This window comes from Colletes gigas, unplaced genomic scaffold (assembly GCF_013123115.1).
Source record: "Colletes gigas isolate AHSC1104 unplaced genomic scaffold, ASM1312311v1 Colletes_gigas_Sc00073, whole genome shotgun sequence".
Lineage (NCBI taxonomy): Eukaryota > Metazoa > Arthropoda > Insecta > Hymenoptera > Colletidae > Colletes > Colletes gigas.
In genome coordinates this window covers 175,388-199,049 of record NW_025106702.1, presented here as the reverse complement: position 1 = coordinate 199,049, position 23,662 = coordinate 175,388, and the positions used below count along the sequence as shown (strand labels likewise).

Here is a 23,662-nt window from a genome sequence, read left to right as displayed (position 1 = left end):
AGGATTAAGTTATGAGCCGTATATTCGTCCGGAATAATATAGGAATCTACGCGCGCTGTTACATTCTGGATCTTTATCGTAATCGGCGCGATTCTATTAATAACTACGGATTGATTGGCGAATCCTTTAAATATCGTATCTTCCACGGTTTTCGTGTTGATGCAGAATTTCTTCGTTATCGACGAATGAACGATAGTACATGCGCTTCCGGTGTCTATCAAGCTGAGGTGGTTGTGACATTGCGAATGTAATGAACCGTTCCATGTTTCACTTCCGCGGGTGTTCCCACTGGTCGCGTAGTGTTCGGAGACCGCTGCAGTAACCCGTGGAACTTCGAATCGCCAAAAATGGTCTTTACTGAGGGCGCCGACGGCCCGCACCCGCACACTGAGCGTCCTGGCACTGTCATCGACGTCACTTGGTCCAACAACCTGCACTTGCCAACGTCCACCAATAGTTCATAATGCGCGAGGAAATCCACGCCTATTATCGGCCTCGACACATCGGCTACCACGAACCGCCATACGAACGCGCGGCGGAGCCCGAACTCGAGGCTCAGCGCAACTGTCCCGTACGTGGCAATTTCCGACCCATTTGCCGCATATAATGCATAGGACGTCCGTTCGCGGAATCCGCGAGTCTTCGATCGGGGAAACACGCACAGATCGGCACCGGTATCGATCAAGAACTGCGTTTTCTTCACCCGATCGGTAACGAACAAACGGCGCGACGACGGGCAATGATCGCTGGCCGTCATCAACGACTGCCCGACGCGTTTCCCGATGCGGACCAATTACACGGGGATTCGCAACGCAGCGCGTTCGCCCCGAACTTAAAGTGATAGAAACACTTCCCACCACGTTGTTGCGTTCGGCGTTCTCGGGATCGCGATCGCGGTCGCACTCGGCCTGGAGCGTTTCGTCGTTGCTCGAAACTGCGCGGACCCGAGTTCATCTCGTACCGAATCGCGGCGAGCTCCTGCTGAAACGTGGCCGTTAATTGCGCTATCTGCGTGTATATCTGCTCTTCGAATTCGCCCCTTCCTGCAGACTGCGGTGCGGAGGGGCCCGCAACGGCCTCAGCCACCTGTGCGCGTGGGCCCATTGTGTCGGCGATCGCGTCGGCCTATTCTGCAACTCGGTCGAGTTCAACGCCCCGCTGCGTTGCCAAAACGACCTGCATATTTGAGGGTAGTCGGCCCACCCACAGGGTACGCAGAATTTCCTCCGAAACGGTCGTTCCACCCAAAGATCGCAGGTGGCGTAGAAACTGCGAAGGTTTACGGTCGCCTATCTCCTCGTGCTCCAGCAAACGCCGAGTCTTCTGCTCCTGCGACGAACCCATTCGCTTGATGAGTTCTGCCTTGAGCTTGGTGAACGGCTGAGCTGGAGGAGCCAATATGATGTCGCGGACCTCCGCCGCATATTCCGGTTTGAGCGCTCCCAACACATAACCGAACTTCGTCGCCTCGGTTGTCACCCCGCTCGCGTCCAGGCTATTTTCGACCATGGCGAACCATAGCTCTGGGTCAGTCGGCGAAAACTCCGGGATCTTCACCGCAACGCGATTCACTGTGAGCGCGTCACTCCCTGACGGGAACGGTCCGGGCGGCGTTGTCATTGTCTTAAACACTACTACAGACTACGGAAAACAAAAAAATATATACAAAAATACACGCCAGCACTCCTCGTACTAAACACGTTGTCCAAGTGCCACTAGGCGAAACTGTGTCCTCGTCCGAATTCACGCGATGCACTGCCTCCACGCAAACGAATGATATGCGGCCGCAAAATTCGTTCTGATCACTCCCGCAAGTATCACGTCGGGGTCACCAATGAGGTGGTTGTGACGGGAAACAAAAAGAACGTGAAGCACAATTCATTACCGGACTTTCTTTATTTCACGAGAGACGGTCGTACACCCGCGTAGCCCGCGTGACCGCTCTCGACCAATTCCCTGACAGAACTCCTTACCAAACTCATCGTTCGCACGCTCACGCATTCTCACGAAAATCATTCTTTCTCACTCACAGTTCGCCTTCACTCGAAATCAAACCAAACACACTCACCCTACGCGACACTCGACCCAATCGTCCAAACATCCTCTCGACGCTGGCGCACAGCACGCAACCCGATCCATTCATTCAAACATACCTTAGACTAAAACTAAACACATGGCGGAGACGTGGCGCCAGCTTGTCGCCGCCTCAAAGCTTTCTACTTTGTGACCGTTGACGCGAACGTAAATCTTATACATATTAATACGGTTTCTTAATATCTTGTACCGTAGTTACCTCTTTTTCCGGACAACTCTCTTGTCGGTGTCCTAGCTTCTTGCAGCTGTTGCACTCTGCCTTCGGCTTTCGGCATTCTCGTGCCCGGTGTCCTACTCTCCCACAATTGAAGCAGGTGATCGCCGTTTTGCTCTTCGGGCCGTCGCTCGTCTTCGTTGCGGAGGGTGGACGAAGTACGACCTGCCGGTTGTTCCGCAATCGTTCCTCCTTTCCAGGCATGCTGCCCATGGTGCACATCGACGCATACAGATCATTGGGATCGGTGTGCTTCTCCGACCTGATTGTCCTGGCAATTGTCTCGTCCGGTACGCCGAATATGACCATGTCGACAATCTTTTCGTCGCTCAGGTCGATGTCCAGCCGTCTGATTAAGTTTATCTTCTGGAAGCAATAATCTCCCAGGGCCTGTCCGGATTTTGCTTCATACAAGTCTGCTTCCCTCAGCAACTTGGAAAATGGCATCGTTCGCCGGAATTGCGCCACGAGGAGGACCTTCGTTTCGGCCCACGTGGTCGCGACTCACATCCGGGTATCATACCACTGGCGGGCATGTCCTCGCAATCTCGTCGCGATCAAGCGCATGACGCTAATGTCGTCCCATGCGAATCGAGCTGCCAAGTCGTTCACGTGTCGAACCCAATTCTCTATTGACAGGTCTTCCTTCGATGGGTCGTATATGGGGATTAAATTTTCGTCCCCTGGGCGTGCGTAACCGGGTGATTTCGCACGCGGCGCGGAACTTCGCGTTTCTAAACTTTCCCGTTCCACGCGATCGAGACGGGTATTCCGCGACTCCGACTCGCTTCTTCGCGGACTGCGGAGTTCGCCTTGCCGGGCTACGCGAACGTGAACGTGACCGCGAACGCGAATCCCGCCGTCGGGACGCATGCGATCGCGCGCGTGATTGCCGCAAAAACTCCTCCATCATGTTTTCCAGCTTCTCAAGCCGCGATTCATCAACACTCGGTCGCTGGTCCGCCGCGTCGATGTATCGACTGCACGATGCACGATCCATCGTTCGAACGGTTCAAAATCCGTTCACAAAATTCAACACAACGAACAAAAAGTATATACACAATTAACACTACGTCTTATCACTAAAAATAGTCTTACTCTAACTGCACACTTTATTGTTCAAGGACACTCGAATAGTCCGTGCACACAATACGCGAGTATCCTCTCCAAATGTGCACTGCACTCACGGTAAATCCCGCTTCTGATACGTAAGAAAAGTTCGGTATCAGGATCTGGATAACGGTCGGGCGTTTTAAATAAATCGACACGACTTGCTTCTTAAAACTATAGCGTATATCTGCTCACGGCAAAAGCCAATACAGTTCTGTACCCTGACAGAAAACCAGGGTCGTGAGGGCACCCTTGACAGTACGGTCCTTCTTTGTCTAAACATTCTGGCCGATCCTCCTTTAAGAGGGGGAGGCGCGCTAAGGAGAAGCACATGACCTGCTTCAGGCATTCCTTGATTTCTATGTTTCTAACACGCTTTTATGCCCTATTTTACTGCAATTAAAACATTTACCGCTAAATTTTTTAAACTTATACTGAGTACGCTTCGCATTTACGTCTTTTATACTCATCGTATTACGCTTCTCACGAATATTCACTTTAGATAACAACGCGTCACTTTTACTCTCACTTCCGTTTGTTTTTGCATCACGATCACACTGTCTTGCTTCCTCTTCTCGCAGCTTGATTTTTAAATCCTGAAACGTCGGTATGCTGTCCCACGATTCAATCACAGACGAGATATATGAATAGACCTTTCACCTTATGGACTTTCGCGGCCGAATCTGACTGCCATACCGACCTGAAAATTCGGAGGTGATTTTAGCGGCCTCTTCTCATGGATGGCGGTTAGTTGAGAAAGTAGGCACTGAATTAGTATTAATGGGCAGCCAGCTGAATGTGTGCGTAAATACATGTGAGTTGACTATGGGGGGAATTGAAAAAGACAGTGCAGTATTATCAGATGGCAGACCCGTGCCCAAAGGGAGCTGCCCCACCACTTACACGCACTAATGCCAACCTCCTTGTATATGAGTTCTGGCGTTTCGTATCTCTTCGAGGATTCGAGAAAGGCGGCGAATGTCAGTCTATCCTTCTTGCTCTTACCACAGCCGAAATTCGATCTCGCATAATCTTGAGCCGAGATTCTCGACTGCCCAGGCATTTTTGACTTTCCGACCTATGTAGGCGTATACAATGTATAAGCAAAATACCATAATGAAACAAAAATTTTTTTTACGGAAATACACGTTTTAGGACCCCTTGATCATATTTTAACTATTAAAAAAAAGACATTTTTTTACTATGCTTATGAACGTGCGTTCATATATTTATACTATTAATACTATTGGGTCTAAACAACCGAATAAATTTCACTGTAATTTTTAATTTTTAAATCGGAAAATATTTGAGAATACTGTCCTATTTGTCCTCTTTGTTTAGCAATTTAAAAAAACGCTGACTCATTAAAATCAATCATATGAAAATGAATGGAAGTTGACACCGTCCCTACTGAAAATAAAGGACTGGAAAATTTTTGTTCTTCCAATGAAGGAAACTCTTTTACTTAATCTTTTTCGAAGGCGAAGGCAAAAAAGTCGATTTCGCCACGGCAACAATGGTTGGACGCGACGCGTGGACATTCTCCCGAAATAGGGGATCGGCTTTTGTTTTCCAGAAACGCTAGCGACAATGTATTTTCCAAGAGAGTCGAATGTAAAGCTGCGTCCCCACTGGGTCGGCACGGCTCGGCATTTGCCGATCGGCACAGCGTTCGGCAAAAGGCGGCACAAGGCGGCACGGCCGTGCTATGCACCGCGGCAAAGCCATTTCAGTACACAAAAAATGTACAGTGACGACGAAGTAATAACTGGTGCTGCTGCAGTTATAGTAATAGCAAATGCAAAAAAAATGCCTAAAAAACGAAGATTTTGGATGCGTCCGAGTTTACGTAGCAGAAGAATATATAGTGCCAGTGATATGATGAAAGATTTAATTTTGGACGACGTAAACGCAATCAATCTGGAATACAGGTGTAACGGTGGCTTTACAAATTTGTTCCGCATGTCCTCTACTGAATTTGAACAATTGCTAAATTTAATCGGGCCAAAAATTGCTGCGAAGGATACAAATTTTAGGGAAGCAATCCCTGCAAAAGTGCGTCTTGGTGTGAGATTACGATTTTTGGCAACAGGGGATTCATATCACTCCCTTATGTACTTATTTAAAATTTCAAGACAAACAATTTCAAAAATCATTCCAAAAGTATGTGAAGCTCTCATTGATGTACTTCAACATTATATAAAAGTAAGTATTGCTGGATCACGTTAGTTATAATATTAAATAATTAATCCTATTTTTTATATTAGATTTATTACTATTATTTACAATACAATACATAATTTATTTTACTAGATTCTATCCTATATTTATGAAATGTCAAAATTATGTTCTATATTTTGTGCAGGTGTATGAGTGGAGGTGTATGGGGGTGTATGAGTGGAGGTGTACAATGTAGGAGTAAGTGATGGAGACGGCACTTGTATGTTTATTGTGGATTGAGGGCTATTTGATGATTGTGTTGTAAAAGGAAATGTACTACTAGAAATAGGGGATGTGTAATTATGTGTGTATGGGTTAGGGTTAGGGTTATTAAAGGATGGAAAATTATTATATTTTCCCATTTCCGCTTCAAATAATGTGGTATTAATTAAATGTTGAACTATTGCCCTGGATTGTGGAGTCTGTAGTTTCCTAATTTTTATGGCAACTTGTTCGCCATAAAGGTCGTATTCGTCTTTTATCTTCTTGTTAGAATACATATGTTTTAATATTTGGTACGCTTCTTTGGCATCACCATCATTTTTCCTCTTCCTCGATGGTATATTTTTCGGCGACACAAATTTTTCACTCTCTGTATTAATGAAATCCGAAGAGTCTTCCTCAACTTCAATTTCATTTTCATCGGAGTCTTCCTCCGAACATTCCAATGCGCTGTTAACCTGCAAATAAGTTAATGTTTGGCAATTAATTTTTTTAGATGCCTCAGAATGAGCAAGAGTGGAATCTTGTAGCAAAAGATTTCAACACCAAATGGAATTTCCCTAATTGTGTAGGAGCAATGGACGGAAAACATATATCCATACAGGCACCACTAAATAGCGGCACAGAATTTTTTAACTACAAAGGATTCTTTAGTATAGTGCTTTTCGCAGTGGTTGACGCCAATTACAATTTTATTTATTGCGATGTGGGATGTCAGGGACGAATTTCTGACGGCGGAGTATTAAAAAATACATCATTTAATTCATTACTGACCGATTTAAAAATGAAACTGCCTGCCGACTGTGTTCTCCCAGGAAGAACACGAAAAACACCGTTTGTATTCGTAGGAGATGATGCTTTTCCGCTGAACCAAAGTATAATGAAACCATATCCAGGAGTTCAAGCAAAATATTCAAAAACCCGGATTTTTAATTATCGTTTGAGTAGGGCACGGAGAATTTCGGAAAACGTTTTCGGCATACTGTCATCCGTATTCAGAGTTTTTCGAAAGCCGATGATGTTGCAACCAAATACAGCAACTAAAGTTACATTAGCATCAGTTTATTTACATAATTTTCTTAGAAAAAGTGGATCAAAAAATATTTATAATCCTCCAGGAACATTTGACAGCGAATGTTCCGAGACTGGAAATGTCATTGCCGCTGCTTGGAGGGCAGAATTACAAGGATCAACATTGACAAATTTCACACAAATAGGACGCAAAAGTTCAGCGGAAGCGCAGGAAGTGAGAGAGTAGTTTATAGAATACTTCTCATCGGCAGAAGGAGCTGTACCGTGGCAGTACGAAAAGTCATAATTTCTCGATATTTGTGCCATAACAATAAAATGATAATGGAATGTCAATATAAAGAATGTATTTTTATTACGTACCTTATTCTCCGTATCAACTGTCATTCTTGCTTTATTCTTGTCTTTTAAAAATGACAAGCTTTTATAGGCATACCATTTACTTTTAAAAATGTCATCTGCGCCAGTGCCTGACTTCATGCTCTCTTTCTCTTTCTTCACTTCCCTCGCAAAATGACTAAGTAAATTTTTTATTTTTTTTTCTATTTTTTCTTTTGTCATGCCAAAAGACACTGCAATTTCTAGTATCGCATCATGCCGCTTGTTTCTATCCTTGTAATTGTTGTTTTGACAGTCCCATAAGTTAGGGCGTTCACGGTACATTTCTATGAGTTGCAGGACATTTTCATTTGTCCAGTCGTTTTCCATTTTCAGAAATGTACTATACAAATATAAAATTAATACAAATATAAATTTACTATACAATTCAATATACAAATTTACTTACTGAAGCACGTTTAAATAATGCACAATGATTGAAGCACACTGTCACTTTTCTAAACGATTAAAGCACACTGCCACTTTTCTAAACGATTTGTCACAAGCTGATTCTTTATACGATGCGTTCGATTTAACGTTTTGACAAACTGTGTTCGATGTTTCCGGGGCCCGTTTCTTCCTCAGCTCGGACACCCACTGATACGCGATTTTGGGGGTGTCAACCTATTTTGGTATTAACTTTTAGCTCGACCGATTGGTCATCGACTTGGGGAAGGAGGACCCATTTTCACACCCCGTTTGGGAGGAAAACTCCTTCCTCATACCTGAACGTGGTAGAGGAAGACTTCTAGGTCACCCCCAGAACGAGGGTGCCCGAGGTTTTCTCCCCAAGTCGAAGGCTACGTTAATTTATCGAAGAAAAAACGGTACTACGGATTAGGACGCGACGAGTGGCCGCGCGCGTTTAACAGCTGTTTTATGGCTATATTGTTCCGCGAGTTGGCAATGGTCGTTGCCGAGCGGCCGACGCGCAGTCTGACGAGCAATGAACAAAAATGAAAAAACTGAAGTCTAAAATTCATAGCTTATTATATCTTAAAATACTAATAAAGGAACGTAGATTTTAATACTACCGACAATTTGGAATGAATTTCCCAATTTGTTGTCAATAATAATGCTTGAAATTTATTCCAGTTTTTGGTGCATTTTTTTAAACACGTGCCACTTGCCAAATGTTTATCTAATTAATTTGAATTTTGTAAATTACGGTCAGTATTATAAGTCCTTTCAAACTGCAGAATGACTTTTTTACAATATTAACAATTTGTCCCAATTTTTTTATGTTAAATGTTTATCAACATTGACTGGATTTTTAAAAAAAGTACCTAAAAGTACCTCTGTGATTTTTTGCACACTAAGTAATTGATGGCATATTACACGTCATATGCAAATCAATTTTAACTGCTCGAAGTTGCTCAAACCGAAGAAAATAATCAAAATCAGCGATATTAAACAATATACAGGGTGGGGCACGAACTAGTCCCCACGATTTTTCAGCCCCTTTCGATGATGTGACAAAAAAATGTTTCGTATCGAAGTTAATCAGTGTCTAACCAACAAGAAATTGCAGTTGCTTAAATTTAAAAACATATTGATTTTCGATAAAAAATTAAGGTTACTGTTATATTTTTAAATCCGCTTTGTATGTTGCCAGATGCGGAGTCGTTACTTTGTCGAAAAAGTCTTCGAATATTCTGCATTTGGCAAATATTGTCGTAAAACCATCGAGTGCTTTAACGAAATGGAAGTGCTAGGCCCGAGTTGACCAACGAAAAGCTATATTGTTCCGTAGGTGGCACGGTCCTCTACAACGACCATCGCCAACTCGTGGAACAATATAGCCATAAAACAGCTGTCAAACACGCGCGGCCACTCGTCGCGTCCTAATCCGGAGTCCCGTTTTTTCTTCGATAAATTAACGTAGCCTTCGACTTGGGGAGAAAACCTCGGGCACCCTCGTTCTGGGGGTGACCTGGAAGTCTTCCTCCACCACGTTCAGGTATGAGGAAAGAGTTTTCCTCCCAAACGGGGTGTGAAAATGGGTCCTCCTTCCCTTAGTCGATGACCAATCGGTCGAGCTAAAAGTTAATACCAAATTCGGTTGACACCCCCAAAATCGCGTATCGGAGGAAGAAACGGGCTCCGGAAACATCGACCAATCCGTAAAACCGTTGAATTAAATCGTAGAAAAGCTAATTCGTACAACCGTTAAAGCAAACGTATCGTAGAAAAGACCGTATCGTAGAATTTTTTAATAACTTTTTAACAAAACCTCAGTCAAGAGATTGATATTCTTGATTTTTGTTTTCCGACGAGTACCACTATTGTCGAAACCATATAGAATAATTGCTATACAAACTGTATGTATTTATAATTTATAAATCGCTCCACCTTTGCCACGATGTCATAGGTGGGCAATAAAAACAATTAATCTTTTCATTGCCGTTAAGAAACTTGTTACTGTTATTGTTACTTATTACTTGTTAAGATCACCTTAATTTTTTTTGTAAAATTGTATTTTTTTTGGTCATAAATCGATGCATCTTTGTATCCTCTTAAAAAAAGTATAGAGGCCTTAAGTCGAAAATTGAATAGTTTAGGAGTTATTAATTTTGTCCCGAACTCCCATATACTCGTCACACTGTGCGACGTTTGGCCTTGAAGACCGTACCACCCGCGGAACAATATAGCCCTTCGCTGGTCAACTCGGGCCTAGCGCTTTCGTTTCGACAAAGCACTAAATTATTTTACAACAAAATTTGCCAGATGCGGAATATTCGAGGACTTTCGCGACGAAGTAACGGTTCCACATCTGGCAACATAAAAAAGCGTAAAAACCTGAGCTAATCAAACGGAACACTGACTTCGTCGACTAGTGCAGGGGATGAACAGTTAGTGGGGGTTGCGGAAAATTCCGTCGTTGAATGGAACGAAAGGCTATCGACTATGCAAAAATATGGGCACGAGGAAAAAATCTTTCGCCTATGACCATATTTGGTTACAAGACGGGGCTTTATGGCCCTGCCTGGGCCTTTCAGAACTGGAGGTAGCAATCGTCGCGCTGTGAAATTTTCCGTTCGATCGCGAAAGAATACCAATTTGTTGATGGAGGCTTTGTTAAAAAGTTATTAACGTTTAAAGTTCCTGTATCTTTGTATCTCGATGATGGTTTTGGAACGAAATTGACATGAAACTTTCGTGCTCTCGTGTCTTGGCACGATCTCTTTTGATGGTTACCGACATCGTGCCGATCGACTCGTCGGCATGCCGTTCGGCTTTTCAAGCCATGCTATCCAAGACGATGCAGTGTTTGGCTTTGCCGAGAAGTACTTAGGGTGCCGATCGGCCGTGTTAGATGACAGATGCGGACGCGGCTTAAGGACCACTGAAGGACGCTCAGTCTACGATACATTTATGACAGAGTTTTGGGGTGCATGCGGCCTAAAGAGCGAATGAGACTAAACAGGCCTGGCAACGGGTGACGCGATAGCGGACGACCGCGTTGGGTCTCCAGGTAGCGCGTGTCGAGGCATTGATTGTTTATGAATAGAGAGAGAGTAGTTAAAAGAGTTCTTTCTTTCCTTATGTATCCCGTTTCTATCAATGTAATGGCCGCAGTAATGTATGCCATCTACGAGAAATTCGCTTTTCTCCATGTTCATTCGGATATTGTATTCTGCTAACCGAGTAAGAACCGCGTTAAGCCGTTCCAGATGCGTTTGGTCGTCGGGACCCGTAATCTTTATATCGTCCAGGAAAACCGAAATTCCGGGGATACCTTGTAATACCTTCTCAATTTCTCTCTGCCAAATCGCGGGTGCTGATGCAATTCCGTAGAGTAACCGTGTACATTTAAATAGTCCGCGATGCGTATTGAGCGTCAGGATTTCTCTATCCTCTGGATGAACTTCCATTTGAAGGTACGCTTGCTTCAAATCGATTTTCGAAAATTTCTGCCCCCCTGCTAACGTACTAAACAATTCGTCGATTGTTGGTAAGGGGTATTCGTCTACTACTAACTGCTGATTGACGGTCACACTAAAATCGCCACACAACCTCACGGAATTATCCTTTTTTAATACGGGCACGATAGGCGTTGCCCATGAAGATGTATTAGTTTCCTGTAGGATACCTTCTCCTACTAATCTCTTAATCTCCTGTTCTACCAAAGGCATTATCTTGAACGGAACCTTTCTCGCTTTCAAAAAAATCGATTTTGCTGTTTCTTTTAATGTGAGTCGCGCCTGTATTTTCTTTATTTTGGAACATGACGGGTCTAACTTACTTTGGTACCTTTGTAGAATTGACTGTAATTCGGGCTCTCTATTCGCGCTTAAAACCAAGACTGTATCATTTAATTGTACGGTTAATTGTCGAATCCACTCTCGTCCCATTAGTGGTTCCCTATTCATACTTGTAACATACATGTGTAATAATTTGCTCATCCCCTTATATTGAACCCGTACCTTTACGTAGCCTATTACCGGAACTGTGGTTTTACAGAATGTAAACAATTGTAGCTCTGACTTTTCAATTTGTGCATCTGGAAACTGTTGCTTAACGAAGTTCTTACCTACAATCGTTACTGCCGCTCCGCTGTCTATTTCAAAACGTACCTCCGTGCCTTCCACGAAAACCCGCGCAAAATACCTCTCCCGGTGCCGGGTATGCTCCGTGTTGACCAACAGAACATCGCTCAACCGATTCGCCGACGCCCTATTCTTTTTCATGCACACTTTAGCTAAATGTCCCTTGACGCCACAGTTTGAACATACAATTTCTCTATTCAAAGAACATTTTGACGCTAAATGTTTACCGCCGCATCTGAAACATGAGACGTTGTTATTCACGCGATAATGTGTACTACTATTACTATTATTATTATATGTATTTTGTGGTGATCGCTTTGTTTTCGCAAATGAACTCGGGTTCTTATGCTGGGTTTGCCTGCCCTTTTTGGTGCTTGGAGGTTCCCTATGACCCATGTACTCCAAGGTCGCCGATCCTGCTGCTTGAATCTGATTGACATCCTTTTCCGTCAATTCCATCGAGAGGGCGATCTCCACTGCCTTGTCAAATGACAATTCCTTGGTTTCCAATAGCCTTGCTTGTGTACGTCTGCTCACCAGTCCAAAAACGAATTGATTTCTCAACGCGGTCTTCAGGTAGCTTCCGAAATTGCAATTAATGCTTAATTTGTGTAAAGCCGCCACGAATTGATGTATGCTTTCCCCTTCGGTCTGTTTCCGTTGATGAAAACGGTAATTCTCCGCAATTTCCAATGGCGCCGGCGCATAAAATTCCTCCAAATGAGACGTAATTGTAACGTACGTCTGCGTATACGGCTCGAGTGGCGCTAATTTATCGCAAATAATATCGAAAGATTTCGATCCAATAAAGTGTAGTAAGTAAGCAACTTTTTGCGCATCCGGTATTTTAAAAACTGTAACAGCCCCTTCGAATCTTTTAAGCCAACGTTTCCAATTCGTGGTCGTGGAATCGAAGGTTTCAATTGCGAAATTGCTATGTACGACCGTTTCGGCCATCGTAATGTAGGCACTATCGTTCTCGATTTGTAACGAGATAGTATGAAAATGTACTCACGTGCCCGTACGGTTAGTCGTTCGCCACGTGTTTTCGTAACCTCAATATTCTTTTTCTTTTTCCACTTTGCCTTTCAGTATTCCGCCAAATCCCATCCTTGTCGCCAGTTTGTTATATATTGGCGTAATTGCGGGTGGATGCAAGGTTGCCGGTCACGGTCAGCGTCGGATGCGCGGAGTCAAATTCTATATCTTTATTCTCGTGCTCTCGTACATGTGCTCACTCGCTAATGTCCGCCGGTTTACAACGACCTCTCGGCCCTCGTGCGCAAACAAAAACAAACGAACAACTTCTCGCTCCTAGTGTCGCGTGCGGCAAACGCCTTCTAGATTCGCGCGCCATATTCGAAATACAACATAGATATACGACGAAAGTTATACAACTTATAGTTCCTAGCATGTATAACATGTATATGTATATAACGCATGGTCGCTTCGTATGGAAAGTCAATGAATCTTCAAAAAGCGCCCAGGTCCGATTTCGAGAAATGTAGGGTCTGTCAGTCACGATGGCTTTTGTCGTTTACTGACAATTCGAACGGGTGGCGATGCCAGCAGGCTTGCTTTCGAGAAATGTAAGCGACGTCATCGACGCAAGAGCGAGAAGGAAAGCGAGTATCAGCCTGTTCTTCTCGGCTCTTCCGAAACTTAACGAGCTCACGTACACGCAATTGGGCATAGTGTGCGAAAGTGAGGAATGAGAAGTTTCCGGGGCCCCGATGCACAGTCTGATTAAACTGATTTCGAGTCGCAAATACGTTTCTGCCGAGTTATTTTTTTAATAAATGATATATTACAATTTAAAATAAAAAATAGAGAATTTGCGGTGTACGTATCAATGAAATACATCCTTAGGAATTTTAATAACCTTGAAATTTTTAAATACTCTTAATCGATTGATTTCTCCAATGAAATTAATCGATTCCTACAGCTTTAATTCCGTTAAAAAATAATAAAATTTATGTAATTTTATTTTCTGTCTCACTTCCTCTTGTGTTAATTTCTGAATCTGTTGATAACGTAGCGAGTGACACGAAAATGGTAATGGGGTCCCGGGACCCCAGAAACTCCGGCCGAAAAATTACATTACGTGAGACGTCTATTCATATATCTCGTCTGTGATTCAATCGCCACACTGAAATGCTCGCACTCTGCAGGTAAAGAGGAGAGCAGCATGATCGAAAAGAGTTCATCCGGAAGTTTTATGACGGCTTTCTCGAGTTGTTCGGCTTTATTCGTGAATTCGGCCACATACTGCGTCATAGATGCGTGTTTCTTCTTTTCCATCCTTACCAACTGTTTATATAATGCTGTTTTTCTTTGTTGGGAACCGGGTAAGAAACTCGTAGACTGTCGGTATATTACAGGTATAATATATTTCGCAGTGGTTTCTAAAATTACTCGGTTACAGCAACTAAAGTTCTACGATAAGACTAAACGAGGATTGACGTGACGTGAACTGATCGTATTCGAATCTCTGTCCCTATGTTTTGACTCCTATATATATATATATGAGCCGCTCAGTGCACACATCGATTAACTCCATAAAACGAAAAGTTGAGAAACGCGATGATGTAATGTATATTGTTTTTAAAAATTCCTCTGATATATGAATTCAAATATATAATGTAGAATGCATAAATTGCAGATATAGCTTTCATCTAACGGTATATAAAATTAATAAGAAAGAATAGCCAACAAACAATCGTCAGTAATGTTACAGTTTTTATGTGACTGGTGGAGTTAATCGATTTGGCAACTGAAAAAAGTAATAAAGTTAAATTTAGTCTTTGCATTTTTAAGTTTTTTATTACAGAAAAAGTTGGTTATTATACATTTTTATCACAGCTTTTCCATAAAAATGAATGTTGGCAGTTCGGTTATAATATAATTTTTGTAATTAATTCATAGCAGCTTTATGTTAGCGGCATTATTCTTTGGGATGATTCAGCAATATTATAAATAATGTCTTCTTCATCAGCTGTATGCGAGGATTCGTCATTTCGATTTGTTGACAAGTTCTTATAGTAATCGTGTTTAACAGGAGGAATGAATTTTAGCAGGTCCATCATGTCTCTCCATTTTTCCTTTGTCACAGTTCTACCTTTAGGATATAATAAAGGCTGATCTATATTTTTCAAACTTTGCGGTCTACCCACTAAAGATTTTCTTATATTAATGGCTTGAAATTCTGTATCTTCATTATAGTCACATTTGAATTGTATGAGATAGGGTTTGGACCTTTCTAACTTTATCCAGCGTATTTTAAGCCAATTTAGTGGAAGCCCTGTGGCGGTTACTTTTCTGTTAATGATAGACTGTTCTAAAGGTTTTGTTGACAAAAAATCTTGGTGAGTCATTTGGATTAGATGAAATGGCGCTTTCTTTTTACATGTTTTGATTATATGGTACCAATCATCTGGTGAAAAAATGTTTTGATTTTTTTTCGCACATGACTCAATAATGGCAAAATCTGAGTCATTGGGCAAATAGCTGTGTCCACTTACCAAAAATTTCATGTCAATTGATTCAGCTTTGATTTCCGTGCTTTGAACAAGTTTCAATAAACTTAAGACGGTTTTAATATTTCTGTTTTGCCCGGTACACGAATCCGAATATGTTATTATTTTTTCGAAGTTTGCAGCGTAAGTCTTTATGTACTTTATTAGACAAGATGAAATTTCTTGAGATCCACGAGATCCTTCAGTTTCTGGCCAAACAAACATGTGGCTTATATTTTTATTGAATTCATGACATCCAAAATTATAAACATATAAATTTCGCTTATAATAAGCTACGGATGTGGTCAACTTGGGAAAGGCTAAAGCTTTTTCCAAGTCAAAAGAAAATACGAACAATTTTTCCGATGTTGCCATTCGATCGGCAGCCATTTGACTGCGAGCACGTTCAGCCTCTTCTAAGTGAGTTTCCTTTTCAATTTTTGCCATCTTAATTCCCTCATCGTCTGAAGATTGAATTTTTATTTGAAAAGCATCACAAGTTTGACACGTATCCTTTGATGGTTGTTTAAAATGTAAATTAAATTTTGTAGAGAACACATTATAGTAATATTTTTCTTTCACTGGTGCTACGTTTTCCTTTTCACATTCTGTGACGTATAGTTCATACATCTTCTTAATATTTAAGTCAGGATTTAAATATTGTCGTCTTGGATTATGAGCTCTGGTGTAGTGACTACTGTAGGCTGGAAATGACTTTATACGCTTTATAACATTTGTATCATCTATTTTATTGCTTGCAACGCGGCCTTTGCGCTTATCAACCAAAGATGTAACTTGTTCTTTAGAACAACAATCGTATATCCGCCCGTCACTCACCTGATAAGTGTCTCTAAAATATTTTTTACAAACGGGAATATCAAGTCTCTCTTTTCGAAAGTAATATGTAAACGAATGTGATCTTCGTTCTTTAGTTTCATTCGTAGGGCGCCTTCTTTTTATTTCGTTAACTTTGATACAACCTCTTAAGAAAATATTTTGGTCAAGTTGACTATGTAAACTATAAAATTCTTTCATGGCAGCCTCTCTCTCATCCGAAATAATTTTTTGATTGCAATTTTGACGGCATCTGCATTGTATATCGACAAATGTTTTTGCAGTTATTAATTTTCCTCCCCTATTCCTGTATGCCAAACCTTTTATCCTGTTATGCTTTTGTAAATTTCGTATCCATTTAACAGGATTACGACTTCTTTTCCTCCCAATCAATGTGTTTGTTGGGTTTGTACTGTTGCAATCCGATGAATCCGAGGAAAACGATAAACGTCTTCTTGGACCAGACTTTCTGTTGATAAATCGTATTGAAGAATCATCACTGCTTTCCTCACTCACATTATTAGTCTCACTCATCTTGATTATAACGGTATAATATTTATTTCTTTAAAAACAATCTGGGAGTAATGTTGAAAAGACTAAGAAGTACACAGTAACATTCAGCGTGCGAGATCACTGCTATACTAACTACCGTTTGCATTGTGCTTCTTTTTATCTGTTTACCGATGCGATTTTGTTACGAATATTATTGAGAGGGAGAGAGCATCTTCGGCTGTTTAAAAACAAATAAGCGTCGATGCACGGCCAGAACAGATACAGCGTTACTGAAACGATTTACATTAGAGTATGGAGTTAATCGAAATGGCTTCTGAAATAAATTACTTATTATTCAATGGCCAAAAAAATTTGCCATTTAACGGTGCTAATCTTTATTATTCAGGAAAGTTATTATAAATATAAAAAGTTATGACTATACCAAGGGCTTTGACACTTAAATTTAAGATTTTTCAAAAAGTGGAGTTAATCGATGTGTGCATTGAGCGGCTCATATATTCTATATCCTGGTAAATCGATGGGGAAGGGCGAGCTCTTAGCGACGGAGGTGATGGAAGATGATCTTTGCACGAAATTGTACTTTGAGCGATTTAGTCAGCGCAGCACGCTGACTAAGATGTTTTTGCGGAATTTGGCTATTTGACGGCAGGGTATTGTGACTCAGGATAGATACAGATAGTAAACAGAGGACTGGTCTTCCAACACCTTCCCCACCAAAAAAAAATTGAATACGTAGGATTCAATTTACAAACTACATCTAAAATTCGCAGCATAGAGTTGCGTGTTACTATAATACAATGTTTGTTAAGAGTTAAAATAATCGCTTATAAATTAATCAAAAAAAATTTCTTAAAATAACATTTAATTACTTAACTATACGGATTACTTGAAACAGCGAGTAATACAAGTGGCAATATAGAATATAGAATTCTAATAAAATAGTAGAAAATAGTAGAAAACATGAAAATTGAAACTTATGTCTAACTTAATAGTAGTTTCCTTTCCCCATAGAAAAATTGATTAACCCAATAATTTAATAGTCAGTAGTTAGAATTTAGTATTTAGGATTTTGGATTTAGAATTTAATGTTTAGAACTTAAAATTTAATATTTAGAATTTAGGATTCAGTATTTATAACTAGAATTTAATACAAAAATTTGAATTGGATATTACGTAACCTAAAACACTATTATATAAGGCAAAAGTTTATTAAGTATGTTAAATTGGAGTAGTACTTTTGCGTGTTTTTACTCTGAAATTTTTTTCCGTTGAAATACTACTCCTTGCCAGAGCTGGGCGAGTACAGTCTTGTACGTTTTCCTCTTCATCAGAGAATTGTCTTGTTCTGTTGATACGTGCTGCTTCTCTGCTGGGGTCGTATGTGACTACATCCCTTGATGTCTCTCGGTATTCGCTACGAATGTCTGAATCAAAATTGCAATTTATAAAATTCTTGATCACTGGCGGTATGGTCTCTCCATTGTTTGGATTCTTCGTGAAACAAAAACATCGGCGCAGAATCTTGAAGCAGTTGCACCAGCGGCAGCAGTTTACACACATGATAATAAATAATATGGCAACCACTATTCCTAATGCAATAGTATACCATCGTGTGTGTGTAATAATAAATGGCTCCTTCAATCTATTAGTTAGAATTTGATCGAATTCATTTAGTTTTTTATTAGTGTACTTAAAGTCGGATAAATCTATATTTGTCAGTTTTATTGGTTTTAATTGAAGCGAGTTAATTTTTATATTGTTCATGTCAACGAAACAACAGTCACTTGTAAGTATGCTAATTGGCGGTACATAGTGACTTATGTTCTTCTTTGATTGTTTTGTAGGTTCCAAATAATAGTGAATATGGAGCCAGTGATTGTCGTTGATGTACGTCCATGTTTCGATAGCAGCTTTAATTGTCTTCGTGTTACAATCTTTAGGAATCTTATTTATGTGAGGTTGTTTAAAATAGGACCGCGGTCGGCGATAGGTAACCACAGGGGGAAAAACAGCCGTTATTTGAGGAGAAAAACACTTTATTTATTTGCCTGTAACACGTCGGCTTCGATTCTCCAACTGCCCATCGCCACGGCCGAGGCCTCTCGTCTCGCCGGGGGGAAGGGCCCGCAGCGGCGTTGCCAAAAAATAAAGGAACGCGATTACCCATATCTATGCATTTTTCACATCCTCCCACCTTGAGTCCTTGACTCAACACACCATTCTTTCCGTGCTACAGATGTTCAAGATTGATACCGGTCTGGTTTTTTCACGATACGCCCGCTTCGTGTTCTATTCTCCGTACCAGCGCAATTTTCATTCATCTCACTTCAAACCGATTTCTCTTTGACAGCTTCACATTTGACCTTCGTTTTCAACTTTTCTCGAATATCATTACTGTCGTCCATATACTCAGAAATTTCAAGCGTACATGCGTTGCACCGGTCGCTTGAATTTTCCTGTGCTCATTTTCACAACAGCTACCCGACATTTGTTGTCCCTACCTTCGATCAGCTCTTCAATACGGGCCAAAGGCCAATCTAGCCGCTTACGGTTGGCATCGCCTACGAGAACGACATCACCCTTCTTAAGTTCACGTGATTCTTTAGTGCGAGTTTTCATTACAAGTTGGCTTAGATATTCCTTGCGAAAACGACGTCTTAAGTGTCCCATTAATTCTTGCTTATACTTGTACCTAGACTTGAGATCAACTTGATTAATTATATCAAGATCGGGTGTTTCTGACTCTTTTACATCGCGTAAAAACATAGCTGGTGTCAGTGGTTTTAAGTCATTCGTTTTGTCGGAGAGGTACGTCAAAGGGCGAGAATTCAAAGTGTTTTCACAATCGCATAACACCGTACACATCTCCTCATACGTGAGGCATGATTTTCCTAAAACTTTCCGCAAAATATTCTTAAGCATGCCTATTAGTCGCTCCCATCATCCACCCCACCACGCGGCGGTAGGTGGATTAAATCGCCACTCGATACGTTGTGCGCAGCTATACTGAGAAATGGTATCCCAGTTCACGTCCTCAAGTAAATTGTTCGCGCCTACAAAATTTGACCCATTATCGCTGTACATAATAACAGGCCTTCCGCGACGTCCAATAAAACGACGAAAGCTGCCCAAAAATTCTAGTGTCGACAAGGATGTCACGAGTTCAAGGTGTACCGCCCGATACACTGCACAGGTATACAAGCAGATCCAAGCCTTCTGCCGTCCGCGTAAAAACAATGGCCCGGCAAAATCAACTCCCGTTATCTCAAACACTGCAGCATCCCTAACACGTTGTAGTGGCAGGGGGGCTGGATCTACCTGCATTGCCTTAGCGCCGAATCGCTTACATGTGACGCACTTCTCTATGACAGTCCGAATCGTTTTTCTTGCTTTTAAGATCCAGAATCTTTCTCGCAGTTGACACATCACGCTTTGTACACCTGCATGACACATATTTTCATGTGTCTCTCGGATCAACAATTCGACTACCTTATCCTTATAATCTAAAACAATAGGATATAAAAATGAAAAATGATCATCACGCTCCGAAATCTTTGTTTTCAAGCGTATAAGGTCATCAGTGTGTAGAAAAACTTGCAATTTTGCCAAACGAGGATCTTTCTTTAATTGAAACGTTTTTCATTGCACGAATTTCAAATATTTTACCTCCGCTCGGTGAACTTCTTGGTACGCTAATCTCTTGCCTCTATCCGTATAAATATTGCGCTTAAAATTAACAAATCTTAACATTATGGCGAAAAATCTGATTAGTTTAGTGTAAGAGGAAAACCGCTCTACTATCTTCATATCTGTTTGACTTTCCTTACTAAACATAGCTTGTTGAATTGACTTTCTTAATTCCCTTTGAATTTCTTTTTCATCAAAATCCTCTGCTGACTCCGGCCAGCTATTTTGATCTCCGCGGAGCCAGTCAGGCCCTTCCCACCAGCGAGAGTCGAGCAGTTCCTTCGCACGACAACCACGTGAGGGAAGGTCCGCAGGGTTCATTTCTCCTGACACATATCGCCACTTTCCGGACTTTGACAGATTTCGAATCTCACGAACACGATTCCAAACGAAAACACCCCATTGACTATCTCGATTCAGCCAAGCTAATACTGTCGTCGAATCAGACCAATAAAAGACCGGTACCTTATCGTATTCTAGAGCCTCTATAATTTCGCGCGTTTGTCGGCTCCCGATTGAAGCAGCCAAAAGCTCTTAGCGTGGAATAGTCGCTTTCTCTGGAGCTATCCTTGTTTTTGCCGCTATGAAACGCAGTTCGACACCCTTTTCATTTTCTACGCGTAAAAATGATACCGTGGCATACGCAACTTGGCTCGCATCGCAAAACGTGTGGAGAGAAACGTCTCCAGTGCCGAGTTTTCGAGGGATAGCTATCTCCTTCAAATAACATAATTGTTCAAGCCAATTAATGAACTTCTGCTGAGTTTCGCTATCGACCGGTGAATCCAATTCCGTCTTGATTTTCCATAACTCTTTTAATAATAATTTAGGTAACAATGTTACTGGGGAAGTAAATCCCATTGGGTCAAACACTCGGTGCGCCATAGATAAAATCGCTCTTTTACTAATTAGGCCTACATTAGATTTTTCCAAAACTGCTGGGTTAATCGAAAGAGTATCGTGTGTTTTATTAAATAAAAGACCGAGCACTAAAGTCGTTTGTTTTTCGCTAAAGTCGTGGGTATACTCCCACCCTCGTAAGTCAAGACTTCCTTTTTTCATAACTTCTTTTGCTGTTGATATAAACAAATCTAACTATTCCGACGATCTGACACTTGTAAGACAATTATCTACGTAAAATGACTTGGCCAATTTTCCAATTGTCTCCCTTGACCATTTCCTATTTGTTATATTTTGCAAGACGTTTGACAGATGCAATTCAAGCACGGCTCCTAACAAGAACGGGCTACAAGTGAGGCCAAAAACGACCCGTCTATGCCGGAATGACTTAAGTTCTCCGTCTTCAAACCACAGAAATCTCAAAAAATCTCTATCTTTCTTATTAATTTCGATTTGCAAAAAGGCTTTCCGAATGTCTGCCAAAAGTGCAATTTCGTGTTCCCGGAATCTAAGCAAAGCGGCTGGAATTAACTCAATGAGATTAGGTCCCTTCTCAAGACAGTTATTCAACGAGGGTTTGCCCTTCTCGGCAGCGGAAGCGTCAAAAATCGGTCGTATTTCCGTTGTACTCCCCACTTTTATAACCGGGCGATTAGGTAAATAATGCGATATCATGTTCAATTCAACTTTCGATACTAACTCTATGATTTCTTCATCGCGCCATTCTTCAAACACTTTGGTATAGTTATCAAACGATTTTTCGATTTTTAATTTCCTCGCGGTTTTTTCTACTCTTGTTTTCGCTAAATTGAAATTATCCGACAAAGGGGCGTGGCCTTCCATCCACGGTAAATATATCGAATAACGGCCGTTCTCTTGAAATCGAACCGTTTTCAAAAAATGGTCTTTTACTATTTGTTCTCTTAAAAACCTATCAGATTTTTCGATTGGATCTCTTATGCCTAAAACGTCTAAACTCCACAGTTCGGATATTTTCGCTTCTGACATAAACATTGAGACGGCTGTGCTTCCAGCGTCCTTTCGCTCGTTCGCCGGGACTTTGCCTGAAATTGTCCAGCCCAACTTGGTTTCTAGAGCAGTGAGTCCGTTCGCCAAATCGAACTTATTTCCCGTTAAGAGCTTACCGAAAATATCTGCGCCTATTAAAAGGGCAATCGAGTCATCGCCGCTTTCCTCTGTCGAACATAAATCAGATAAAGAAATATTTTTACGCTCTAGCTCTTTAAACCAATCTGCCTTTTCAATGCGTGCAATATCTTCGCAAATGACACGCTGATCCATGGCTTGGAAATTACAGGCATAGTCCCCGTCGATACTTTTCATGCGCACCGTAAAAATGTTATGCATTTGATTTTCCGAACTCGCTCCCCCGAAAAATTTATGTATAATACAATCTCTCTATTGCCTATGGGCTGGTAGTAGAGGTGTGCGAGAACCCGAAATATCGGGAACCCGATGGTCGGGACAGGTCGAGAAGAGGTCGAGTCGGGTCGGGACGGGATCCCGAAAATTTCGGGATTCCCGAAAGTATCGGGATTCCTAAATGTATCGAGATTCTCGAAAGTATCGGGATTCCTGAAAGTATCGAGATTCTCGAAAGTGTCGAGATTCTCAAAAGTATTGGGATCATTTTCATTAGTATAAAGTTATAAATGTTGGAAAATTAAGTGGAATTAATGCACCGAATATGTAATAATTATGATATTTTATTTTGAGTTTTCATGTAAAAAAGCCAACTTCTCTACATTTTCAGATAATAGTCTGGTTCTAGTAGGTGTGACGATATTTCCAGCCGTGGAGAACAGTCTTTCGCTTGTTGCTTGGGTGGCAGGGATAGCCATATATCGTCGTGCTGCCTTTCCTAATATAGGAAACCTTCCACTATTCTTTTCCCACCAACTTGTGATGTTGCTCTTTCTCGGTATATTATCTTCTTCGAAATATATTCGGATTTCTTCATCTTTACGTTGGTTAAAGTTATCCTTTTTGCTACTTGTATTTAGCTTTTTATTCCCAAGTTTGTCATAAAAAAATCGGAACAATTTTGATTTTGGTTCATCTATAGAATAAAATATTTAAATATTTAAATAAACGCATTTTGGAATTTCTAAAATTACTGATTTATGTACACTTTTAAGGACGTACCATTATCATTATATTTTGCATCTGATGTATGCTCGTTATTATTAGTGTCAGTATCAAACGCAATGTTCTCTTTCAAGCAATTAATTGTTTCATATGTTTCTTCAGGTTGCAAAAGACGATGCTTAAATTGTGGGTCCAGTAACATTGCGTATACCAAGATGTTATCTTTTTTAGTATGCTCGAAACGTTCCTGAAAATATATTATATTTTACATAACTTTTAGAATTGTT

The 23,662-nt window shown here is 41.1% G+C and overlaps 1 protein-coding gene across 1 annotated transcript; it reads right to left on the bottom strand.

Annotated features, from left to right (window-relative positions):
* Positions 1 to 21,461: 21,461 nt before the first annotated feature.
* Positions 21,462 to 22,568, bottom strand: LOC122403775. Its single transcript, XM_043407507.1, has one exon. The coding sequence runs from the start codon at positions 22,566 to 22,568 to the stop codon at positions 21,462 to 21,464; it is 1,107 nt and encodes a 368-aa protein (XP_043263442.1).
* Positions 22,569 to 23,662: the final 1,094 nt, after the last annotated feature.

Bases quoted from the DNA above. Each gene is read 5' to 3' on its own strand.
- LOC122403775 (XM_043407507.1), bottom strand. From the start codon at position 22,568: ATGGATCAGCGTGTCATTTGCGAAGATATTGCACGCATTGAAAAGGCA.